We start from the raw sequence: 24,334 nt of genomic DNA on the forward strand, positions 1-24,334 counted from the left end.
CTAACATATATATATTTCCATACAGATATTACCCAGCTTTCCAAAGTCCAGGTTTATCCTAGGGAGCAATTGTATTATTTTTTGCAAATTTTTAAAGTAAGAACATGTCATTGCAGTATTATATTCATAGCAAACCATTCTTTTAAATATACTATAGGCAGTTACCTAAAAAGACTCAGTCCCAATCTTTATGAAATACTAAATATCTATTGAAAATGCTGCAGTGTAAAAATATTAAATTGCATATTAAATACTTAAAACATATCATTAAGCAAATAAATCAGTTTTTAAATGGTACTGGTGCATAAGTCCACATTTATAACAAGAATGTGCATTCATGTTCATATTTAGAATGTATATGTGTGAAATATTAATTGTCAGGGTTGCTTACTTTTGTACCAATAATAAACTAAGTAATTGCATATGTAAAGGAAAAAAAAACAAATAAAACATCAAGACTATAATTGTATATTACAACTTTTGGTTACCAAAATTGAGGACTCCCTCCCACTAATGCTAACTCTCTAACAGTTGAACAAGGAAGAAGGAAGCAAACTGAAATAGATGAAGATTAGTAGTCTTTGGCCAACAAAACTTGCTGGTTTGAGTTGTTCATTGTTTATGAGTTATTTTATCAAATTGAATTTAACATATTCAGCTCCGTATTATAAAATGAAGACTGATTCCCTAAGTATAGAAAATGTCAGTACTTTTCCTCTACAGAAGGTAAAGTCATTTAAAGAAAGATTGATAGACAAGTATTAGCTCTTTCACTGTCAAAGAACCTATATTCACCCTTGAGCTGCCAGAAGAAATTGCTAAAAACTTGATGGTTTAAAACCATTGAAATTTATTGCCACAGTTAGGAGCCTGGATTTTTGAAATCAGTGTGTTGACAGAGCTGCTTCCTTCCAAAGCTCCAAGAAAGAATCCCTGGTGCTTGCCAACAGACCTTGGGTGATCTTGGCTTGTGGGTGCAGTGCTCCAATCTGGGCCTCGGCCTTTGTATCAACCTCCTCTCTGTGCATCTTGTTTCCTCTCTTCTTCTACTGAGGATACCAATCATTGTATTTAGGACCCACCCTAAATCCAGAAAGATTTTTTTCTTGAGATCCTTAACTGTGTCTGCAAGACCCCATATTCAAGTGAGGTCACATGCTAATGTTTCAGTTATACATGAATTTCGGGAAGACATTATTCAACTCTTATAGACTCTTTTATTGTTTTTCCTCTCAAGGACAGTCATTTACAATTGTAAACTCTAATAAATAGTATTGGTTCAAAAATAAGTAATGCAGTTTTACATTTGTATTCATCTAAAATATGTGTGACAATGAGCTCCTAATCAGCATAGGGTACCTATTACTACCCTAGTTTGTTATCATTCCAGCCAAAGGCTCAATTAGAAAGAATTAGGATGGATTAGGTTGTTATTGGGTATAGGTCACAAATTCCCATTCCCATTGTTATAGATTTGTTGAAATCTGGAATTTAATCTTGAGGCTTTAGTCATCCTGTTCTTCTTCATTTCAAAAGTTATAAAAATGCATTTAGGAATTAAAATATAATCTGAACAGTAATGTTGTAACTGCTCCTGATATTTATTGCAAAAAAGTCACAGACTCCTTTTTAATTTGAATCAAAGCAATAAAAAGTTGGCAAATAGCATCATACTCTTAAAATTGTAAAAACAAGCTTTGCAAACTTTCTTTCTTCTCCTCTGCCCTGTAACTTGGCTTCAGAAATACCTGTTACATTTCTAGACACTTTGGGAATATTTTCAAAAGCATTAAAATGCAAAAAGTACTACACACTGTAAGATTGGCTGTGGTTTAGACTTGTCCCCAGGACATATCTAGTAACTGATACACTTTGTAGTAAGTAGAAGTAATTGATTTTCCATATAAATCTGCAGCACTGTAAAATGTACAGGATTTGACCTCATGTTTGCAGTGCCTGTAAGATACATGGATATATTGATTTAGCTGTGAGAAAATTGGAAATGCCTGAATGTTTCATTTGTATTATATAAATATTCAGGTGTAGAAACTCAAACCTTTTTTTTTTATAATCTCTCTTTGTTAGACAGGTGTTTTTTGTTGTGCATGTTTTTTACTAAGATAATGAGACATCTGCAATAACAAAGTAATTCAGAGTTCTAACAAGGATTTTAAATGGCTGCTATCAGTTTTATTGTGGGAACCCATGTCAACTAAATTTTAAAGTGCTGTTTTTCATTTTGGAGTGCTCTTCAGAAAAGGTTGTTTGGAATTGAATTTAAGAGAGTTCTGGTATTTCATAGCCAATATAGAATAAACATAATGATAAACGTGCATTGATATTTTATGGACTGAAAAATTGAAACAATAGCATAGCAATTATATAACAAGGTTAACATTAGGGAAATTATATTATGTGAATAATGTATCATCTTTTACCATAAGATCTAAGAAATTGAAACATAAGAATTATGGACATTGAAAGCACTTCTTATTAGGGACAGAAATGGGCAGAGATAATCTGTTTTCAGCAACAGGAACTTTTACAACTAAGAAAAGTAGTGTTAGTGACAATATATATCCTTGAGAATGAAGTTGTTATTAGAAGCATCTAGGAATCTCTCTCTCTCTCTCTCTGTCTCTCTCTCTCTCTCTCTCTCTCTCTCTCTCTCTCTCTCTCTCACACACACACACACACACACACCTCTGAAATTGAACTTTGGGACCCTGACAAGCTGCAGGAACAACACCATTCATCTTACACAAAGCTCTTGCTGTAGGGAAGAGGCGTACAGAGTGATGTTGCTAAGATCTGCCACTAGCAAAGGACATAATCTCAACTGGATCACAGATGTTCTGACCTCTCAATAGGTGCTCCTTGTCTGTGCCACATTGCCATCTTTAGTGTGTTTTATTGTAAACAACTCACTGGGGTATTATATTACTGTGTAAAAGATCATTGATATTTAACACAAAACTTAACATTTTTAACAGTAACAGCCATATCATCATTTACTGCATTCACTTTGACACCAGTTCACTATAAGTTTTAAAGGTGTTTTCAAACTTAATATTTGTAAAAATTTTAATAAAATTCCATATTATTGATAAAGAAAACAGATAAATAGGAAGAGCGAGCAAGTTTTTTCTAGATCACACAATTACAAAGTAGTGGGAAAAGAATTCAGACCAGATTCTGTCTGATTTGAAGCCTGTTACCCTGGACCAGTGTGTTACATGTAGATATACCACAGGAAGTGTGCCTGTGATGGTTTGAGTGTTAAGGAATAGTGGCAACCTGCAGATTCCTACCAAATAATAGGAGGTGAACATGTCCTTTGTAGCTCGAGGAGCCTAGGAACTCTAGAAGACAGTAAAACCAAGCTTTCCCAAGCAACTTGTTTTAAAAATATTATTTAATATTCCCATTATCTTTATTCAAGAAACTCACACAAGATAACAGCTTCTAGAAGTACACACACAGAAAAAAACCTTTCATTACAGACTGGCTTTCCTTTATTCTACTTCTAATGAGTGAATAAAACCATGGAAGAACTTTTGATATCAACCATCAGAGTTGAGCTTCCCCAAATTGCTTGGTCATGTGATTGCTGGTTTAACTCTTAAAGATATTTTATCCTCCTAACAGGGTAGCAGTTTTTCTAACTTAATTCTTTTATAAAGGGAAATTTGAGTGTTATTGATCTTTTAAATTAATCCACGGCCAAAATAATAGGACTATCAATTCTATACTGTCTGCCTACTCCTGGTTTAATTTTGGAATTGATCATTATAAATAGGAATTCCTTGTATTCCTGCAGAGTACTTTACATTTGTTTTGATGTCCCTTTTGGGTTTCAGTCTAGACTATTGGTCCTTTAAGGGGAATAACAGTCTCTAGAGTGCAGCAGGAATAAGGACAGAGCCAGAGTCCTCACCCAAGGTCAGAAGCTACTGATTAAAACACCAGAACCCTTGCTTAATTTCTCTGTCCCTTATTATTTCTCCTATCTATCTCAAATAGAGGTAATGTATTCTGTGCCAAAATCACAGCATATTTGAAATCAAGTGAGAGAATAAATGACAAATCTCTGTACAAATTGCTAACTATCTTTATATCTATTGAATGCTTGAATTTACAAATTGCTTTTATAAGTAGTTTGTCAGCTGGCCCTGACAAGAACCAGGTGGAAACATGGATTATTAGCTAATCACTTGCAGTTGGAAGTTGAGATTAAATGAGCTTTGAAAGCCAGTCACTGTGGTGCATGCCTGTAATTCCAATGACTTCCAAGGCTGAGGCAGGAGGATCACAAGTTCGAGGCTGACCTCAACAATCTGTAAAGACTCTCAGTTTAGCAAGACTGTCTTGAAATTTAAAATCAAAAGGGTTTGGGGTATACTTCAGTGTTAAAGTACCCCTAGGTTCAATCCCTGGGACAAAAGAAAGAATTTAAAAAAAAAAAAAAAAAAAAAAAAAAAACAGGAAAAGCTCTGAGTACTCTAAAACTTGCCCAGCCATGTACCCCTCACAACACTGATGCAGGAACTTCGGAAACATAATTTTGAAGGTAATTTCCAGACTGCCTCTTTGAAAAGTCAGTTTCTGCTTCTGCCTATCATGATATGCTATACTTAACTAGATAAAGAAGAGGGTCACAGTCTTAATTCTGCTGAGAAATAACTGATGTCAACAGCACTGAGTTTAGAACCCAAAGACTTAGGTAAACATATCCTAATAGAGGAAATTTTTTTGTTTCTTATAACCACTGGGAAACCAGGGCATATCTTTGTATTTACTATGGTAAAGCAAATTTAGTACACTTTCAGGAAGAACTTTTCTTACAAGCAAAACTGTTGCAAATTATTTCCCTCTATGGATGAATTTTTTATACTAAAGGTATGCCTGTTTCATTTACAGAGCATTTCCACTTCCTATGTATGGAAGAGATATTTTCTTTGCCACCTTGATGATATTGAGCATTGTATTTTAACCTAACATTTCCTTTGTGTTAAGTTATCACTGAATCCAGTCATGTTTGGTGGATTTTTTAAGGGTGATTTTGTGTGTGTCTTTTCTGTGCACCAGGTACTCTTGGGGTCTCTGTGGATGTACACATAAAATACAGATAATAGCAAGGGCAACCTTGTGGATACATGGAGTTTCTGGACTACTTTATATAATTAAACTTCTTCAGAGAACCACATTTTGTATTATAGACACATTTCTACATGTGAATTTTTTGGGTGGTTTTCTCTAATAGTACTATCTATTGGAGTCAATGGCCACTTGATATTAACAAGTTCTTACTAACCATCACTGTAAACATCATCTCCTATTAGTAGTGAGTTAGAATTCTCCTTAGTAACAAAGATCATCTTCTTATACAAAGATTACAAATTTGTAACTTAGCCATGATGTAGTCATTATTTCTCAAATACTTTCAGACATATGCATTTCCAAATACCAAATATCTCTGCTTATTTCATATGAATGGAGGAAACAACAAAAACAAAGGACATTTTTATCTTTCCAGGGTTGTTGGAGTCATTGAGATTTAAGGTCTTAACAATTTGAATTTTCATTGTCTCAAGAATGTCACAAGGTCTTTTGCTAAGTGGGTTAATCCATTTTCCGCTACTGTTACAGAATACCAGTGACTGGATTGTTTATAAAAAGTAGTGGTTTATCTCATGGTTCTGGAGACTGGGAAGTCTGAAATCATGGCACCAGCACCTGGCCATGTTCATCCCTAGGCAGAAGGTGGGAATACAAGAAAATACACAAGACAGAAGAATATTGGACTAAGTTAAACTTTTTTATCAAGAACTATCTTCTGCAACAACTAATCCACTCCCTTGAAAATAGAATTAATCCACTTAGGAGGGCAGAGCCCTCACAGCCAAATCACCTATCTCTACGAGGTCTCCTGGACACTGCTAGAATGGCAATTAAGTTTCAACATAAGTTTCAACATGAGTTTTGAAGGAGATATTCAATCATAGCAACAAATATCATTTGTTTTACAAGTATTTGTCATGTTAATAAGTTACTTTGAAATTTAGGTAAGAGGAAAGCTCTTCACATCAAAAAATATACACATTCCAGATTAATAATCTACAGAGCCTCTCAAATGTATGCATATTCTCTAAAATAAGCCCTCATTGCCTCATAATGCCATCATTATGTGTAATATAACATGTTAAGATTATCATAGAGAATGACTTCCTTCCTCCTAATATGGATGCTGATATAAAACTAAGTTTGCTCAAAAAATGATTTTAAGAGATGAAAGTCTGGGTATTTTCCACTGATGTGCAGTGGCTTTGGATTCTTCTTTCTTGGCCCAAAGAAAACATAGTCACTGACCTTGAATGAATGATGGAGACATACATTTTTAGATTGACTGTTCTTGATTTATAGGCATGGCTGTTCTGAACAGTGAGGAAAAATGATTCTTGCTATTTTTGATTATTTCTTCATCATTCATATTTTATATTCTGCATCTGCCCTGAGGCTATTTTCATGATGCATTTTTATAAACTGGAAAAAAATACATGAGAATATATGAAAAATAATTTGATTTCTTGCTGTTATATTTCTTTTCTTTTAGTCAAAATAATTACCATGACAGTCACAAATAATATAAAGCATATCAAATATTTTAAAAATTTTGCCAAAACTTTTGAAACTCAACTAGAAATACTTATTTTTTCAATAACTATTTTTGTTGTCGTTCTTGTTGGAAATATCTTCATAGGCCTGGAGAAGGGAAGTCAGTACAGTTTCCAAGTATCAGCCATGACGGTCAATGGCACTGGACCACCTTCCAACTGGCATACAGCAGAGACCCCAGAGAATGATCTAGATGGTAAGACTTTTCACCAATTGTTCACACTCTAATTTCAGTATTCGTTGTTGCCTCAGCTTTCCCTTAGAAAAGTAATGAACTGCAACTTGGGGAACATTTATTCAGGTGCAAAACAAAATGAAGTCCAAAAAATAAATTATGAATAGTCTTCAACAATGCCATGAAGGGGTATCATTAAATGTACATTAATTATAATCCTCATAATAAATGACTTTTTCCCTAGTATAATCTGAAAAGAGTTTTTTTTTTTTCTATTTATCTTACTTTAACTATTTGAAACCATTTTCTTCAGGAGAATTGCTCTGCTTTCTGACAGTAATCAGGAAATAAAATTATATGTGTTACCTTCTCTTCCTTTTTCTTACCATGCTCCTGCAAAACGTCAGTGTGTATTTTTTTAACTTGCTTATGATATCATCATTTATATTTGACACTGGTTTCTTGATGGAAAGGAAAACCAACTTTGTTTGCTTAATTGAGAGTTGTCTTGAGACATTCATGGAGGAGATATTAAGATTCATATAAAATTCACATATCAATAAATTAAATTGAAAGACCCTAAGCCCCCCTGTCCAAGGAAGAACTCACGTAATCACTGGCTGCAAAAGCAAGAGGCAGTTTATTGGTTACACAGGCGCCTGCGGGTGCTCAGTAAAACCTCAGCCGGAGCTTCGGTGAACTGGCACACCGGGCTTTGGGGTACAGGTTTTTTATAGGGTAAAGGGGCAGGTTTCGCGCGCGCGGTAAGCAACAGGTTTCCTATTGGTTATTTTGAATCCAGCACGTACACAGCACATAGGTTACTTGAAGGGTAAGGTTATTATATCCCAAAAAAATCCACAATTATTACTTGGTATTCTTGGTATTTTTATGGTTCCTGGTTCCCGCTTATCAGTTCCTGATTGTTCAGGCACTCCCTGGGACCCGATGATCTATGCTTTCCCAACCGCCCTATTCTTTCTTAACCTAGTTATCAGTTTAATGACCTCCAGGTAGGCCGTGCAACCTTCCCAGGGGGGGGGGGTTTGGTAGAGTGTCCTAGGTCATGGGTTTAAGACAAAGAGCTGGGGCCTTTCATTTCCCCCCTTTTTCTTTATCATGGATAGAATCTTATATCCATTTGTCCATCCTGCCTCGGTTATGCTGATGTTCTAAAAGTCCCAAGAAGTGAGCGCACCCTACATCTTTTATAGGTTAAAGTCTCTTTTGTTCTCCAGTTCTCTCCCCCCTTACCTCTCTCTCCTTCCTGCCTTCGTGACTAGGCCCGGTTTTACATAAGTGAGAAGCCAAGGGCAGGGGGAGGGCCAAGGTGATTCAGGCAGGTAAGAGCCCAGGGGGCATTAATTAGCATCTCCTTGCTTGCAGTCCTTGATAAAGGCAGGTAAATTTGGTCATCAATGGGCTCCGGAGATCCTTGACATTCCATTCTTCCAGGGGCAGTCTCCAACTTCCAAAGGCAGATGGCTTTATGGCCTCCATTTCCTCGAATTGACCCGATTTCCTATTTCTACACTAACTACCTGTCCTTAAATCTGGCTTCATTCCCCCCTTTAGCTATAGGAACTCCCAACTGCTTTAAGGAAAAGGGGGCGTCGGTCGTTCTGGCTGCTTCGAAGCTGAAAGGGGGCAGTGAGGGGCAAGCAGTTTGGAGTTTCTTTTAAAAATCGGGTCAATCGAGGGGTCCAAGGTAGAAGTCTGGTTGGGGAAGAGCAGGTTGTAAAGTCATCTGGGGGTGGGTGCTTCTATGACAGAAGAACAAAAAGACATGAGTACTGAAATGCAATTAGTACAAAGTAAATGTTGCAGCATCTGGAACATGCCACTGAGTATCATGAAAATGACAGAAGTCAATCTCTCACCAGGAGGTGGAAGAACTGAGAAATTGTTCCCATAACTAGACCTAGCAAAGGCTGGAAAGGACAAGGCCTTTATTTGGGAACTTTAACATTGTCCAAGTTATCAGGAATGTAAACACAACATTTAACTCTTAATGTCATAGATATCCCAAAAAATATAGTTAAGCTACTTAAGTCATCTGATTTTGTAAAATATCCCTTTATTGGTATAACCTGTGTTTAGTAGAGATCTCTATACTTCTGTTACTTAGGGCTAGATAATCATACGAGCAAACATAGATTAAATCTACCTGTGTAGCTTAGGAAGGTCTGCAGGCCTTAAACTGACTAAAAACTTCTGACTCTGGCAGTTTCTCTTGATAGTTATCAGGCACATTTGCTGAAGAATCTTTCTTTCATTTGTAGCTTCCAGTCTTTATTCTAGTGGGCTAATACAAGTGTACATCTTAAGTTACATTTAACTATTATTTCTTTTAAATGCCCAAGAATGGCTATATTTTGGTTTTAACTGTTTTGCTGGGTGTCTAAGATCAAGCTGGTCAAATTGACCTGGTTCCTGTCTTGTTAAAGAGTCAGCTGAGTTCCCACAGGGGCCACTTGTAGAGAACTTAAGAGCAGCTTCTTAGCTCCACCAGTGCTATTGGTTAGGTAGGGTCTCCTTGATGAGGTGACTTCCTTTGGAAGCATAAAGGGATGTCTCCCTTTTTCCATGACCCTCCTTTGCAGCAGATGCACTGAGCGATTCTCATCCTCTAGTCTCAACAATCTCCTTGATCAGGAGGTTGTGTGACACAGAGTTGCAAAGCTCCTTAGAGAAGTTCTCTTGTTCGTGGGTTCAGGCTGACTGAGGACAAAAGATCCAAATACTGGCCTATCTTGCCTTCTGTATTTAATTCCAATCTCTAAGTTTGATCTTAATCATCCAGCAAGCCAGTTTCACTAGTCATAAAGTAAGAGTACTGGGCTTTAACTTTAATGTCCATAACTTTACAGTTATTTACCCTTTTATCTAACTGGAGTCTGCATTAGTTCTGGAAGTTACCACTATCTGTTCTGATATCTGTTACCACTATCTGTTAGGTGATGGCTTATTATCACAAGTTACCTAGGTTGCGTGTTCTTGAAGCAGCTACTTCTGCAAAACATTAACAGGTAACAGTTTTACAAAATGAAATTAGCAAGAGTAAAAATATATTCTGCTTGTATAATAGCTATCTTGAATTTTGACTGAGAACCACATTATATTTCCTATTTGAGATCATGGTAATTTTACAAAAAAAACCAATCTTTTGATTATAACTTTAAATAAGCTGAAGTCTGACTTACAAATAAATAAGCTGGAGTCACTCTAACATGCAGTAAGGTGGGAGGCAGAGCCTTATCTCAGGTAAGGCATGGCTCTTTACAGACCTTAAGTGTTCTAATCCTACAACTAATTTTTGCCCCTTTTGCCATGACCAGCATGACCAAATTTTCAAGTTCAGTGAGGGTCAAAGGAGTATTAGAAAATAAAGGTTTATAAACACAGATTTTGAAGATTAAGTTGAGATCAGATGGAGCTCTATTCTCTGATGGAAATGTAGATCTAAAGAGTTATGTTAGCAATCTTTATACATGTCTTATTATTAAGTTAAAGACTATGTAAGCATTATTCTTTGTTTTTTTGGAGAGTTACAGAGACTAGACCATCTATGCAACTTTTTCCCACAACTGCAAAGTGCAATGTTAGGAACTCTGTGTAGCTCTCAAATAAGTCCACTGTCCAAAGTTACTGTAAGGTGGGCAGGAACTAGAGAAGGGAACTGATGAAACACTGGTTATCTAGCAAAACAATTTCTTTCTGCCCAAGAGCTGTGTGCCTGATATCAATGTAAGAGCTGATAGGACTCCTGTACAGAGCCTCCCCAGGGAGGTTACTGCCACAGCAGTTAGGCATCTTGTGCTCCTACACAGGAACACTTCCAGGCACCAGGCATGCTACAGTCATGAAGTCAGGGACCCCAATCTCAGTCATTGTTGTCCCATTTTTGCTATAATGCATTATACTCTTTCTTAATTAGTTAACACAGTCTAACATTATATCCAAAACAGGAATCAATCAAAGAAAGGCTGAGAGAGCTTTTAACTTTTCTTTTGTGTAGCAAAATGCTTTTACCTTCTATAATATGAACCTTTAAACAAATCAGGCTGTCAGTAACTCTTAGATATACATTTACATTTAAATTTGAAGTTCTTTATCTCAGTGTAAAGAGTAACAAATTTTACACGTACCCCATTGATAGCAGGTCCTATAATAGAACATTAAATGATAGAAATTGATCCCCAATAAAATTTACTCTTTATAAGCTTAAAATTACCATTACAGACAAGTTTATCTGGAGAATAGCAGCTCGATAAATTTCCTGCTTTAAAAACTTGTATACCTGAAAAATATGAACACATTTAATATACAACTAGAAACCATTTTACAATTACCTTGACACTTTTTTTCTTACCAAATTTAGTTTTTTTAAGAAAAATGTAGACTCTGTAACACAGTACAATACTTTAACAGTTGTTTAACCATAATTGTATACACCCCAATTTTTAAGACTAATTGTTCTAAAGAATAAAACTTAATAGACACAAAGTTAAGAGTAAATTAGTGTTTCTAAGAAATCCTTGTTATTTTACCATATAGATTAAACTTTGGTTTATATCAGAACATTAGTATTTCACCTTAGGAAAAACCTTAAATAGCTTTAGCTGTCTCACATACATACAACCAACTTAGTTACACGCAAACTTGTTGAAACTTGCCCTTTACATACACAGACTTTCTTAGCACTTACTTAGACCCTCATGTATTTCATCATACAAGCACTTTCTTACCCAGAAACATTTCCTTTTTCCTTTTACTAAATATATTTCCATACCCAGAACCTTTTATTTTCTTTTTCCTATTTGTTGACCCCTTTTTGTTCCCATTCTGAAACAACTCTTATGAAATTTCTGAATTTAGATAAATTGCTCTATTTTAATAAGATTAAATAGTTTGTTGTTTATAGTACTCTAATTGAAACACAGTTGAAACTTTTGGGACCCTTTGTATATAGAATTCCACTTGTTAGGACATAACTCTTAGTAACTTTGTTTTTAGTTTAGTGATGACACAAAGCAAGTTTAAACCCTTTTATTTACCAACCTATGAAAACACCAATAAGGTTTAAGTATGATACCCCATGGAATTTGAGGAGTTAAGAGTACCTGATGTTATTTAACAATGAGCATTTTAATCTTGCAAATTAATCAGATGTCACCAACAAACACATTTGAGTAGTCCCATACATGTTAACTCTAATTCACTTATTCTGTAAAAACCAAGAAAGCAGGCAAGTGTCCTGAACAGTATTTGCTGTCTCTTTCCTGTTGAAGAAAAGTCCTAGGAACAATTGATACTAGACATTTTATTAACATCAATATTTTATTTGCTTGACCACCTAGAGACTTGTGAGTTATTTTCAAAGACATTTTACTTTCATTAGTTTACCCAGTTTGAATTGAACCTTTAAATTACGTGAATTAAAAGTATTTGGATCCATTTTAAAAAATTTAATTTTTATGCGCGCTTATATTTAACACAAAACTAAAGGCCTTGTAATATTCATCTCCATTGCAATGTAGCAGATGTTTAAAAATAACTCGAGTTGGATAAAAAGAACTGATCAAAAATCATTAACCTAGGTCTGTAGGATCGAGGGTGAGACTCAGAGGGGTCACCATGGATTGCCCCATTTCAGTCTTGCTGGTAAAAAAAGGAATTTAAGAAACAGGCACACAAGAAAACATAGACCAGACAACAGATTACAAGCGCTGCGCGTCTTGGTCGGAGAGTGCAAGCCCCTCCGGCCAAAAACAAGTCCCGACGGATCGGGCACCAAACAAGTCCCGACGGATCGGGCACCAAACAAGTCCCGACGGATCGGGCACCAAAACCCCTAGGACGTCTCCCAGGGTAGCAGGAGAGAAGTCAGAGTTCGTCAACTCCTTCTCAGACTGCCCAAACTACAAATGGAACACGCGTGCCCTACAAAGTACAATCGCTGCGCTTCAGAACGAACAAGACAAAGCAACTACACAAGACAGACAAAGACAGACAATAACCCCCTGCTGGCCAGCTTAACTCACCTCCCAGAGTATTTGGCCGTTCCTCGGGCAGGGGTTCGGGGTGTCGAGGGGATATCTCGGTGGGACCTCCAAATGAAAGACCCTCAGACCCCCTGTCCAAGGAAGAACTCACGTGATCCCTGGCTGCAAAAGCAAGAGGCAGTTTATTGATTACACAGGCGCCTGCGGGTGCTCAGTAAAACCTCAGCCGGAGCTTCGGTGAACTGGCACACCGGGCTTTGGGGTACAGGTTTTTTATAGGGTAAAGGGGCAGGTTTCGCGCGCGCGGTAAGCAACAGGTTTCCTATTGGTTATTTTGAATCCAGCACGTACACAGCACATAGGTTACTTGAAGGGTAAGGTTATTATATCCCAAAAAAATCCACAATTATTACTTGGTATTCTTGGTATTTTTATGGTTCCTGGTTCCCGCTTATCAGTTCCTGATTGTTCAGGCACTCCCTGGGACCGATGATCTATGCTTTCCCAACCGCCCTATTCTTTCTTAACCTAGTTATCAGTTTAATGACCTCCAGGTAGGCCGTGCAACCTTCCCAGGGGGGGGGGGGTTGGTAGAGTGTCCTAGGTCATGGGTTTAAGACAAAGAGCTGGGGCCTTTCAAAATATGAGCAGAATATTCAAAGTTAGCAGATGAGAAATTGCTCTTACAATAGAGAGCATCGTGACTAGATAAAATTAAGTAAAATTCAAGAAAAATGAATTAAGAGAGAAACAAATAATTCTGTTTAAAAATATAAATAAATTATCTAGAATTTGAGGTAACAATTCATGCAAATGAGTGGTGCTTAGAAGAGAAGTAAGTTATGATCAGTGTACTTAAGTCTCAGTGATCAAAACCAGGACCAGGATTTAATATATATATATATATATGTTGGAAATGGCATGACAAGATGAATCACTAAATAACAGACATTGAAATGATCTTATTCTTTTCTCTTTTTTTCTTTTTTTTCTTGTGGTGCTGGGGATCAAACCCAGGGCCTTGTGCTTGCAAGGCAAGCACTCTACCAACTGAGCTATCTCCCCAGCCCTGATCTTATTCTTTAACTTATAAACCTGAAATTATTCAAGTAAAAATGGATAATAAATATTTTACTGGTGTGTCCAAGGGCAGAGGGCCCACTTGTGTCTGATTTGTGGATTGGTGGGGGTAGATGGGTATGGGATGTGTGTATATATTCTGTTTTTGTTGTTGTTTGAAACAAACAAAACTTCCTAAACTCATATGTGTTCAGTAAAATGAATTAGGAATGATACCGCTGTTGACCGGTAACAAGTTCTGCTCCTTCTAATGCTGAAGTCTGAACACTAGAGAAGCACGCCAAGGCAAGCATATTAAGCAGGCTTTATTTGAAGGTGATAATACAGACTTCTCTCGGGAGGAAGAAGGGGGCCATGGCTGAGGTTCTAAAGTCCCAGGAAGTGAGCACACCCAACATCTTTTATAGGTTAAGGTCTCTTTTGTTCTCCAGTTCTCTCCCTCCTTACCTCTCCTTTCTGCCTATGTGACTAGGCCTGGTTTTGCATAAAGTGAGAAGCCATGGGCAGGGGGAGGGGCCAAGGTGATTCAGGCAGGTAAGGGCCCAGGGGGCATTAATTAGCAGCTCCTTGCTTGCAGTCCTTGATAAAGGCAGGTAAATCTGGTAATCAGTGAGCTTTGGAGATCCTTAACATTCCATTCTTCCAGGGGCAGTCTCCAACTTCCAGAGGCAGATGGCTTTCATGGCCTTCATTTCCTCCATTTGACTGGATCCCCTATTTCTACACTAACTGCCTGCCCCTAATTCTGGCTTTAGGAATACACTTGACTCTGTATCTGTGGGTTCTGCATTTATGGATTCAACCAAACTTAGACTGGAAAAATATGGGAAAAAAAATCTATATTAAACACTTACACACACAAAAGATGTTCCCCCATGCTCCATGGGGTGCTGTGGCACATACCTTTAATCCTGGCAACTCAGGAGGCTAAGGCAGGAGGATCACAAGTTCAAGGTCAGTCTGGGCAATTTAGAAAGACCCTGTCTCAAAATAAAAAATAAAAAGGGCTAAGGAAGTAGTTCAGTAGTAGCGTGCTCCTGAGTTTAATCCCTGGTCTCACACACACACACAGTTTTTAAAATGGTATGAATCTACATTGTGCACAAGCATAGAAATGAAGAGATGTACCCCATTTGTGTACAATAAGTCAAAATGCAGATGTAGAACTAAAAAAATGATAAAAAATATTTTAAAAATTAAATAATATCGACTAAAAAAAAAAAAAGATTCTACGCCCCTTCTTTTTCCTTGTTCTTTTCTGTCTTCCTTTCTTCCTTTCTTTGTTCTTTTTAATATCCTACTTCCTCCATTATTTTTTCTCAAGTTTTTTCTCTCTCTTCTTGAACTCCTCTTTTGTATCCTTCTCTCTCTCCATATTTCCCACCTCCTCTTTCTAAATAATTCATTGTCATTTGTGATTTTGCTGTAGTTACAAAATTAGTTTTATGAAAGAAAAACTAAGGTGTCAGTAAAACAATTAACAGAAGCTGTTTCCACAGTAGTAATAATCACAGCCATATGTTAGCATATTAATCAAAAAATATTTATAGAAAAGTTCTCAAGAACTGTGCTTAACTCTGAGGATATAATAATAAATGAAAAAGACATTAGCCTTCCCTCATGGAGCTTAGAGTGTTACAAAGACAGAAATTTTAGGTGAAAATCATAGGAAATTGCCTTCGTTATGTTTAAAACTGGTTGGATATTCACACTATCTTGTGCTTGAACAGAGATTGGATGGGTGTGTGACTGGATGGATGGATGGATAGATGGATGGATGGATGGATGGACAGACAGATGGGTGAGTGGATGGATGGGTGGGTGAATGGACAGATGGATAGAGGCATAACTTGATAGCTATCTGGACAGAGAAATGAATGCATGAAGGGATGGACAGATAGAAAAAGAGAAATATATATAAAGAGGAAGGTATAGAAGACTTGCATTAAAACTGATACTTGAAGATAAGTGAGAATTAACTAGGCAAAAGTGTGTAATAGAAATTGAGATCGAAGAAAGCAGAATAATATAAATGCAGGTTTGCAGTCAAGAGAGAGAATGGTTCTTAGGAAACTGAAGAAACAACATTAAGGCAGAAACACAAAGACGACATATGACGAGGTTTGTAAGACAGGCGGGTTCTAAATCTGGCAATAGCAAATTAAAGATTTTAAACATTGTCTTAAGTATGCTTTGAAAGTGTAACTAGTTTGTCCTACACAAGTCATTAAGTTTTTTTTTAAATTTAATTAGGATTGCATTTCGAAGAGATTACTGTGAAGCATAAAGATGTATTAGAAGTAGGCAAACACAAGCAACTCAATTAGGACAACCTTAGGGTAATATGGGAGTTGCAGAAAAATAACTTGAGGCTTAGAGATGCTAACTTGTCTTAGATACATAATTGACACAAAATCTTACTTCACAAAGTTCACATTCTTCACTAATAGGTTAGGGAACACTCATTCATGCTTTTGTTTCTTCAAAGTGTTTCTTCTTGGAAGTCTATATGTGCCAGACATTATTTTAAATGCTAGGAGATAGTGCAAAAGCAATAAATATAGTTGTTATTCTCAAGGAATACACATTTTTTTTTAATGCAGGGATAGGTAGTGATAAATATTTCTAAAGAAAATGTATGTAGAAGCAATAGAAAGGATTAGGGAGTATTATTTATTTCATGTGTTGAGAAGATCTCTCTGATTAGGTAAAATACAGTCCAGACATTAAGAAAGTGGGGGCTCGGTACAGTCATGCTAATAGGTCATCCCTCAAGAGTCTTTTAGGCAGAAGGAACAGCAAGAGCAGACATCCTGCGGCTGGAGCCCCCCGGAACTTGAGGTATGGCAGGTAGCCCCGTGAAGTTAGACCTCAAATCGTGAGATGTGCTCTGTCTCAGGTAAAGAATGAAAGATGGCTACAAGCTAGACACATACTTCATTTTTCTTCTCACTTGAGAAATAATGTTTGAGTTTCATACAGTTCTGCTCTATCCTCTGTTCTACCCTCACAGAGCATATGTTACTAGTTTTACTTTAAAGAAAACTCAAGCTAAGGAAATTTAACTGACTTGATCAGTCAGGGAGGAACTGAAGCTGGTCCCTTCTACTCAACTCTGCAAATTGGGGTCCAGTACAGGTGTGAAAGCAAAGCCTCTGCTGATCCCCTGGTGAATAGTGAAGTGATCCAAGGCCAGTGATCCTAAGGAATGAGGTCATATCATTTACCCAAACCCAAGAGGATCTATCTCTTACTGGAAGGAGTGAAAATAAATGGAGCAGAGGTGCTGAAGGTCCTATAAAATATCCAGAATGAATGGGGCTCTGCACTTGACTTACATGTTCTTTCTCCTGACTCTGAGTCACAACGTAAGTGGAAACAAAATATAAAATCGCAGCTTCTTAAAGGGTCCAAATTCCCTTTAACTCTATATTTTTTTTTCGTATCTGTGCATTCTGTGCATCATCCAGTTCATGTAACTGTCTTCATCAAGAATCTCTTTTAGTACTCGTGGGGACAGTAGTAATGAATGATTCATTGGCTCCATTTGAACTTTTCCATGCTCTTGCTCTGAGCTGGTCTCTCGTGTACATGAAGCATTCCTCCTTTTTCCTTATTTGAATATCCATGCAGTTATCATGAAATACAATTAAGAACTTGAAGAATGCTGACTCAAGGGGAGTTCAAACATGCAAAAGATAAGAAGATTTCTACTGATGCATAGACAGGTCATTGTTGCAGTCATGGGAACAGAGTTAATGAGAACAAGTAGTACTTAAGTAGATATTTTAGGGAAAGAGCATTCTGTCCTGAAGGATTACAGGGAGGCGTGTGTGTGATAGTAGACAGACATTCTTTGAAATGAATGCCTTTAGCACTATTATTTCTGCCACTATCGGTTTTAAATGCATCCTTGCTTATCCATTGGTTACTCCTTTACCTGCTGATTATCTTAACACATTTCAACACATTTCAAATATTGCCTCCTTTCATTGTCTTCACTTGGATGAAAATTGCTAAGACAATTCCCACACATGCATTAACAATCTGAAGATAAAGGATAAATAAAAACAGGAAGCTAGTAAAGTTGATACTTCTTACAAACGATATTGTAGACATGAAGATTTGAGATTGTTCATGTTCAACATGTTAATGGAAATTAACAGTCCTTTCCAAACATTTAACTATGAAAATGAGGAACATGACTGTTTTATTTGTTGTATAAAATAGTGTTTGACTCGTTACAAGAATTGAATAGCATTGGTCCCAAAGTCTCCTCAATTTATTGACTCGTGATCACATTTCACAAAGATACTTCTTTAGTGGCTTTGGTGCCCTTCCTTTGTTCTGGTTCTCTTTTGACTACATCAATCAAATATCAAAAAGTGAAACCATGGACCTGGGGATGTAGCTCAGTGGTAGAGTGCTTACCTAGCCTGAGAATGGCCAGAGGTTCAATTCTCAGAACCACAAAAATTTTCGATTTTTTTTTTTAATTTTAAAATGCTTTAAAAAGTGTGACAGAAATTAATCTATGGGTTAATGGAAAGCTCAAGTAGTGCTCGCTCTAAGCTCCAAAAGAATATTCATCCTGAGTATGTGTGTGTGTGTGTGTGTGTGTTTGTGTGTGTGTGTGAACACTTTCTTTAAATATTCATTTTAAGTGATTCATATAAATATTTAAATATAATAACTTATAAATGATCTCCAAGAAAGTTTTCATAGCTAATGTTTAGAAGCTTTGAGTTCTTATAAAGATTTCAAAATCAGAAACTTCTACCTAGAATTGCTTTGATTTCCTTTAATGGAAAAGAAGGACCAATTCATTTTGAAATCTATGTGAAATGGTGGCAGGGGGTGACAGTGGGGATGGGTGGGACATGGGCATTGTTTTGCCAAAGAAATCTGTGTTGAAATAAACTGCAACAACAGCTCTCCCTTCTGACCTCTGAGTGCAATCTACTCATAATTCTGTAACTCTGTGCCCTGACAGTCACGCACAGGAAGGTAGCCCTCTTTATAGGTGTTAAAGGCAATGCCACCTTGCCCCTTCTTGAATTCAGTAGTTCCATTTGCTTTCTCTGCTTGGTGTAAGCATGCAAAAATAAAAAACAGGAATGTGGAGAAATACACCAATTCCTTATGGATGGCCCTTTGAATTGGGGTGTTTTGTTAAAGTAATTATAAACCAAACTACACTATTTGCTCAGGGTTCCCTGGAAAGCGTGTTACTGTTACTGACAGCTGTGAAATTTCAAAGTATTTATTTTATACCTCAAAATTTCAGCTTAAAAAATCCAATATCATTAAAATTCCCCAAGGTCTAATATAAATGTCTTACATAAGGAAATAAGAGCATTCGTGATGAAGTTTAATAAAGGTACCCTCTAGGAAACTGAGCCTGGGGATCTGTTTGTACTGCCTTTTTTTTTTTTCCCATTGTTGTTAAGAGAACAGGTGGAAATTGGTTATACACCACCAATAACAAAGTGATTTAAAATTAAACCTCTACCTAAGGTAGAGTAGCGTGGCTGGCAAAGATCTGCAGTGCAGAGACTTCTGAAAGTGCAACAGTGACAAGCAAACCCCATAAAGGCAGGAACTAGCTCTAATTTCCTGCTGGAGGGGAGACAGGTAATTAGCTGGGTTACCCTGAGGAGCCAATAGGGCGAGAGGATCACTCCGCGTTCATCTCTCTGGAGAAGAGAAGCACAAAGGCAGTTCTGGTACAATACATGCTACTCAGAACAGGAATTTGAGAAGCAACACATGAAAGCTTATTTTCAGAATAATAATGAAATCTAAGTTGATGAGACCACCCAGAAACAAGGAATACTACATATTAAAACTCCCATATTTACTTAAAAATAGTTTCCACAAAGGAATAATTTTAAGTCGAAGAGTGAGAACTCAGAAGAGTGTAAATTTTGGACTAATAATTGTAAGAAATTGGAGGAAAGAAAGAAAAAAGAAAGCAAGAGGAATAAAGTACATGAGAGTTTTGCAGGTAGACTAACTTCCTCCCCAATTGTTTGTAGGCCAATCCCAGAACACATTCCCCTCTGACCATGTTAGCTTACCTGGTAAGAGACTTTGCAGATGCAGCTAAGTTCTGGTTCTGTTATGGTTTGGCTTTTGGTCCCCCAAAAGCTTACATGTGAGACAATGCTGGAGGTTCAGAGGAGAAGTGATTGGGTTGTAAAAGTCTTAACCCAGGTAAGGTGTGGCTGGAGGAGGTGGAAATTGGGGCATGGCTATGTCGTGTTTATTTTGTATTTGGAGAGTAGAGTCTCTCTCCTCTCTCTCTCTCTCTCTCTCTCTCTCTCTCTCTCTCTCTCTCTTTCTCTCTGCTTTCTTCTACCATCTTCTCCTGCTATGATGTTCTGCCTCACCTCGAGCTCTGAGGGATGAAGCCAGCCTTTTATGGACTAAGACATCTGAAACCCTGAGTCCTCAAATAAACTTTTCCTCCTTTACAGTTGTGCTGGTTGGGTCATTTAATCACAGCAGCAAAAAAGCTGATTAAAACAAGGTATCTAGTTGGGGAGAATATCCTAGATGACTTGCAGGGCCCAGTGTAATCACAAGTGTCCTTATATGGGGCAGACAGAATGTAGAAGTGTCAGAAAGAGACATGACAACAGAGATGTGTTGGGCTGATGCAGGAAGGTGGGCAGCTTGTAGAAGCCTGAATAGACAAGTTCCCTAGAGCTCCAAGAAGTAGGACCTGGATGGCACCTGCATTTCAGTTCCCAGTTGCTGATACAGAACTTCTTACCTTCAGGAATGTAAAATAATAAATCTGTGTAGCCTTAAGCCCTAACTTTATGGTGATTTAAGTCACTAAGTGTAGCAGCAGTAGGAAACTAGTTCAGTTACCTGCAAAAGAGCAATTTGATGTTGTTCGAGTCATTGACAAAGATAAATATGCTTGTACCAAATGTTTTCATAACATAAGGTAAACTGGTGGGCTTGTGTTTTATTTTGCTTTTATATTAGCATTCTTTTGAAGCCAAAGGTATAAAAGAATGAACCCTAGACATGAAACAGAAAAATAGGTTAAGAGAAAAGATATAAAAAATGAAGAGCCTTAAAAACATCTGGAATTCTACATAATCTGAACATTTAAAGAAAGTTAAACAAAAATCAAAGATAATCAGCATATTCTATTATACTCTATCTAATTGATACCTAATAAAATTAAAATAAACGCTCAATTTTCTGATTTGATGCTTGCGAAACATATTGACATTGTATATTCCATTAAGTATTACTTTTTTTAAAAGTCTTTTAAATATTTTCTAAATCACTGGAGAAAATAAAAAGACACTCAACTTTGTATAGCAAAATGTGAAAAATAAAAAGAAATAGAAAGGAAAAACTAAAATGCATCTAAATGAGAGAAATTCTAAAATTGAACAAAACTGAATTTACCTTTTTTTTAAAGAGACTTTTATAAAAAGGTTTTGTTAAAAACAAAATTTAGCAATGTATTTTTTAAGGCAAAGAGAAAACATTAGGCAAATGAAAATGGGCCAAGAAATTTTTAGACTAATAAAGTGGTGAATAATAGCAAAACATACATATAAATCCATGCATACAACTATGAAATGGATGAATAAGTGATATTGATAATACTATAAAATAAAGATGCAAGTCATGAAATATCAGATGTCAAAAATGCAGCACTTAAACCGTACAAAATATTTAAATAAGATGCTTTATCAAAAAATCCAACAGGACAAGATTAATTTGAGAATGAATCCCTTGAATGCTTAGAACAAAATGAAAATCTGAACATGAAATATTACAGTCATTAAAACAAAAAGTACTCAGTGTTTTGTAGCTCAGTATACATAGTTGAAAGCAAAAAAGAGTAAACACAAAGATAGGTCTAAAGAAATGGTACAGAATGCAGCATAGAAGGACACAGGAATGGGAAAAAAAGATGTTAGAAGACACAGATATAGCATTAAATATTTAACATATGTTATTCATAATTCCAAAAGAAAACAGAGAACTGAGGAGAGAGTTTCTGAGGAGATGAGAAGTGAGAATTCTTCAAAACTGAAGAAATTTGAATTGTCAGATTCAAAAACAATGTTCTACCTTTGATATTGGGTACTACCAAAAATAAAGACAAAAAAAATTTTTTTAAATGCCCCTGAGATCACATTACTTATTCAGCACACAATTAAAATGATTAAAATTTAACAGCAACAATTATGCCAGAGAACAATACAGTAACTTCAAAGTACAGATAAAAATTTCAATCAACCTAGAATTTTACATTCAACTAAAATATTTTTTCAAGGAAAAGAGGCACCCCTTTCACATTTAAGAAAAAATAGTAAGTGTTTAACATAACCATGTTTTTGTAAGAAAGTAAGTACTTTTTAAAAAGGAAAGAAAAAGAAGAGACTGAATGGAATATTAAAGAAAGCCATAAGCAGCCAGGTGCTATGGCACACGCCTGTAATCCCAGCAGCTTGTGAGGCTGAGGCAGGACGATAGCAAGTTCAAAGCCAACCTCAGCAATTTAGTGAGGCCCTAAGCAACCTACTGAGAGCCTGTCTCAAAATAAAAAATTGTAAAAGCTAAGCGCCCCTGGTTTCAACAACTGGTACTAAAAATAATAATAATAATAATAATAAAAAGAAAGAAAACTATAAGCAAAATAACATTACATATGAGCATGTAATTTTACATATTACATCAAAACAAATTATAATATAAAAAATAATATTTGGAAGAGTAATTAAAAAATTGACTCTTATGAGGTGGTAAGAAGACCAGAGAGATTAATTTTGAGATTTTTGCACTGTTTTTGTGAAAATTAAAATGTAATTAACTTCAGACTTTCAGGCATGAGGGCAAAATTGAAATCATAACAAACTGCAGGGTGCAGTGCATGGTGTGTCATCCAGGAGGGCAGAAAAAGAGCAATGGGGGAGGGAGAACTTGTAGCCTGTTCAAATGACATCATCCAAAAAGAAGAATTACAATTTGTTATGGACAAATTAAAAAGTAAAAAGTAAATAATAAAATGGTGGAAATCAATTCTGATATAATAATATCATCAAATGGACTAAACATACTAGTTTAAGTACAGGTGATTGTTTGGAATTTTAAAGGCATGCAGATCCCTGGCATTTACAGTTGGCACACCTAAAATATTAATATATGGAGAGATGGGAAGGTTGAACATAAAGGTAGGGAAGAAGCACCAAATATCCCAACGAAAAGCAAATGTAGGGTTTTGTTGTGGTGGTTGTTTTGCTTGTTTCTGGAGACTGAACCCAGGGGAGTTTGACCACCAAACAACATCCCCAGACTTTGATTGTTGTTGTTCTAATTAGTCATACATGACAGTAGAATGCACCTTGACACATCATACATAAATCGAGTATAACTTCTCATGCTTTTGGTTGTACTTGATGTAGGATCACACCAATCATGTAGTTATATATGTACATAGGATAATAAGTCCAATTCATTCTGTGCTCCTTTCTACCCCCAGGCCCCCTCCCCTCCTTTCACTCCCCTCTGCCTAATCCAAAGTTTATTTTTTATTTTGAGATAGGGTCTCACTAAGTCACTGAGTCTGGCTTCAAATTTGTGATCCTCGTGCCTCAGCCTTCTGAGCCACTGGGATCAAAGGGGTACTCCACCGCTCTCAGAAAGATTTTTCATTAGTAATTTTCTTAAACCCAGAAATATCTTTAAGGATAGATGATCATAAAATGATGATAAAAGTATTATAGTATAGTAATATATACATTGTAGAAATATGCAGCAATTATAAACATAGGGATTTTATTATACACACTTGTACTATTTAAGAAAACTTGGATGGTTATTTGTAGATAATCTGGCTAGCCTACTGTGTGACATCTGAGCACTCTTTTCATTTCAGAAGCAGGAAATAGACACCTTTGCCACTAGAGAACACAGACAAAAAAACCCACAGGAGTCTTACCCCTAGATGTTATCAGATTACCATTCTTTATACCTGAAATTCATATCCTCTACATTCTGTCTTCATACACACATGTAAGTATGTGCATACATACATGAAACATATTGAATAAATATATAAGTATGTTTAGCTAAAATAAGACTATTATACTATTTTTCAAACTTAGCTTTTTAATTGTTTTTTTTTTCCTGTTTTGCAGATCACGAACTTACCTAATATTCTGATCACATTAAAATTTCCTCAGGTACCCCAAAACATACTTAACAAATCATTTTTACAAACTAGAATGCAATCCAGGACAACACATTGCATTTACTTTTTATAGCTCTTAAAATCTCTTAATCTACCACAATCATTTTATCCTACTCTAACTTATTGGGAAGACTGAGTTTCTGTCCTCTAGAATGTTCAAACCTTTGG

At 36.4% G+C, this 24,334-nt stretch overlaps 1 protein-coding gene across 1 annotated transcript in view; it reads left to right on the plus strand.

Moving 5' to 3' along the window:
• The window catches only part of Dcc (DCC netrin 1 receptor), a 1,110,494-nt gene that overhangs the window by 896,308 nt on the left and 189,852 nt on the right, over positions 1 to 24,334 (plus strand). The window contains exon 14 of the mRNA XM_047526548.1: positions 6,761 to 6,871. Within this exon, the coding sequence (XP_047382504.1) occupies positions 6,761 to 6,871 (111 nt within the window). The remainder of the gene's footprint in view (positions 1 to 6,760; positions 6,872 to 24,334) is intronic.

Source organism: Sciurus carolinensis, chromosome 15 (assembly GCF_902686445.1).
Source record: "Sciurus carolinensis chromosome 15, mSciCar1.2, whole genome shotgun sequence".
In the NCBI taxonomy this organism is placed as follows: Eukaryota; Metazoa; Chordata; class Mammalia; order Rodentia; family Sciuridae; genus Sciurus; species Sciurus carolinensis.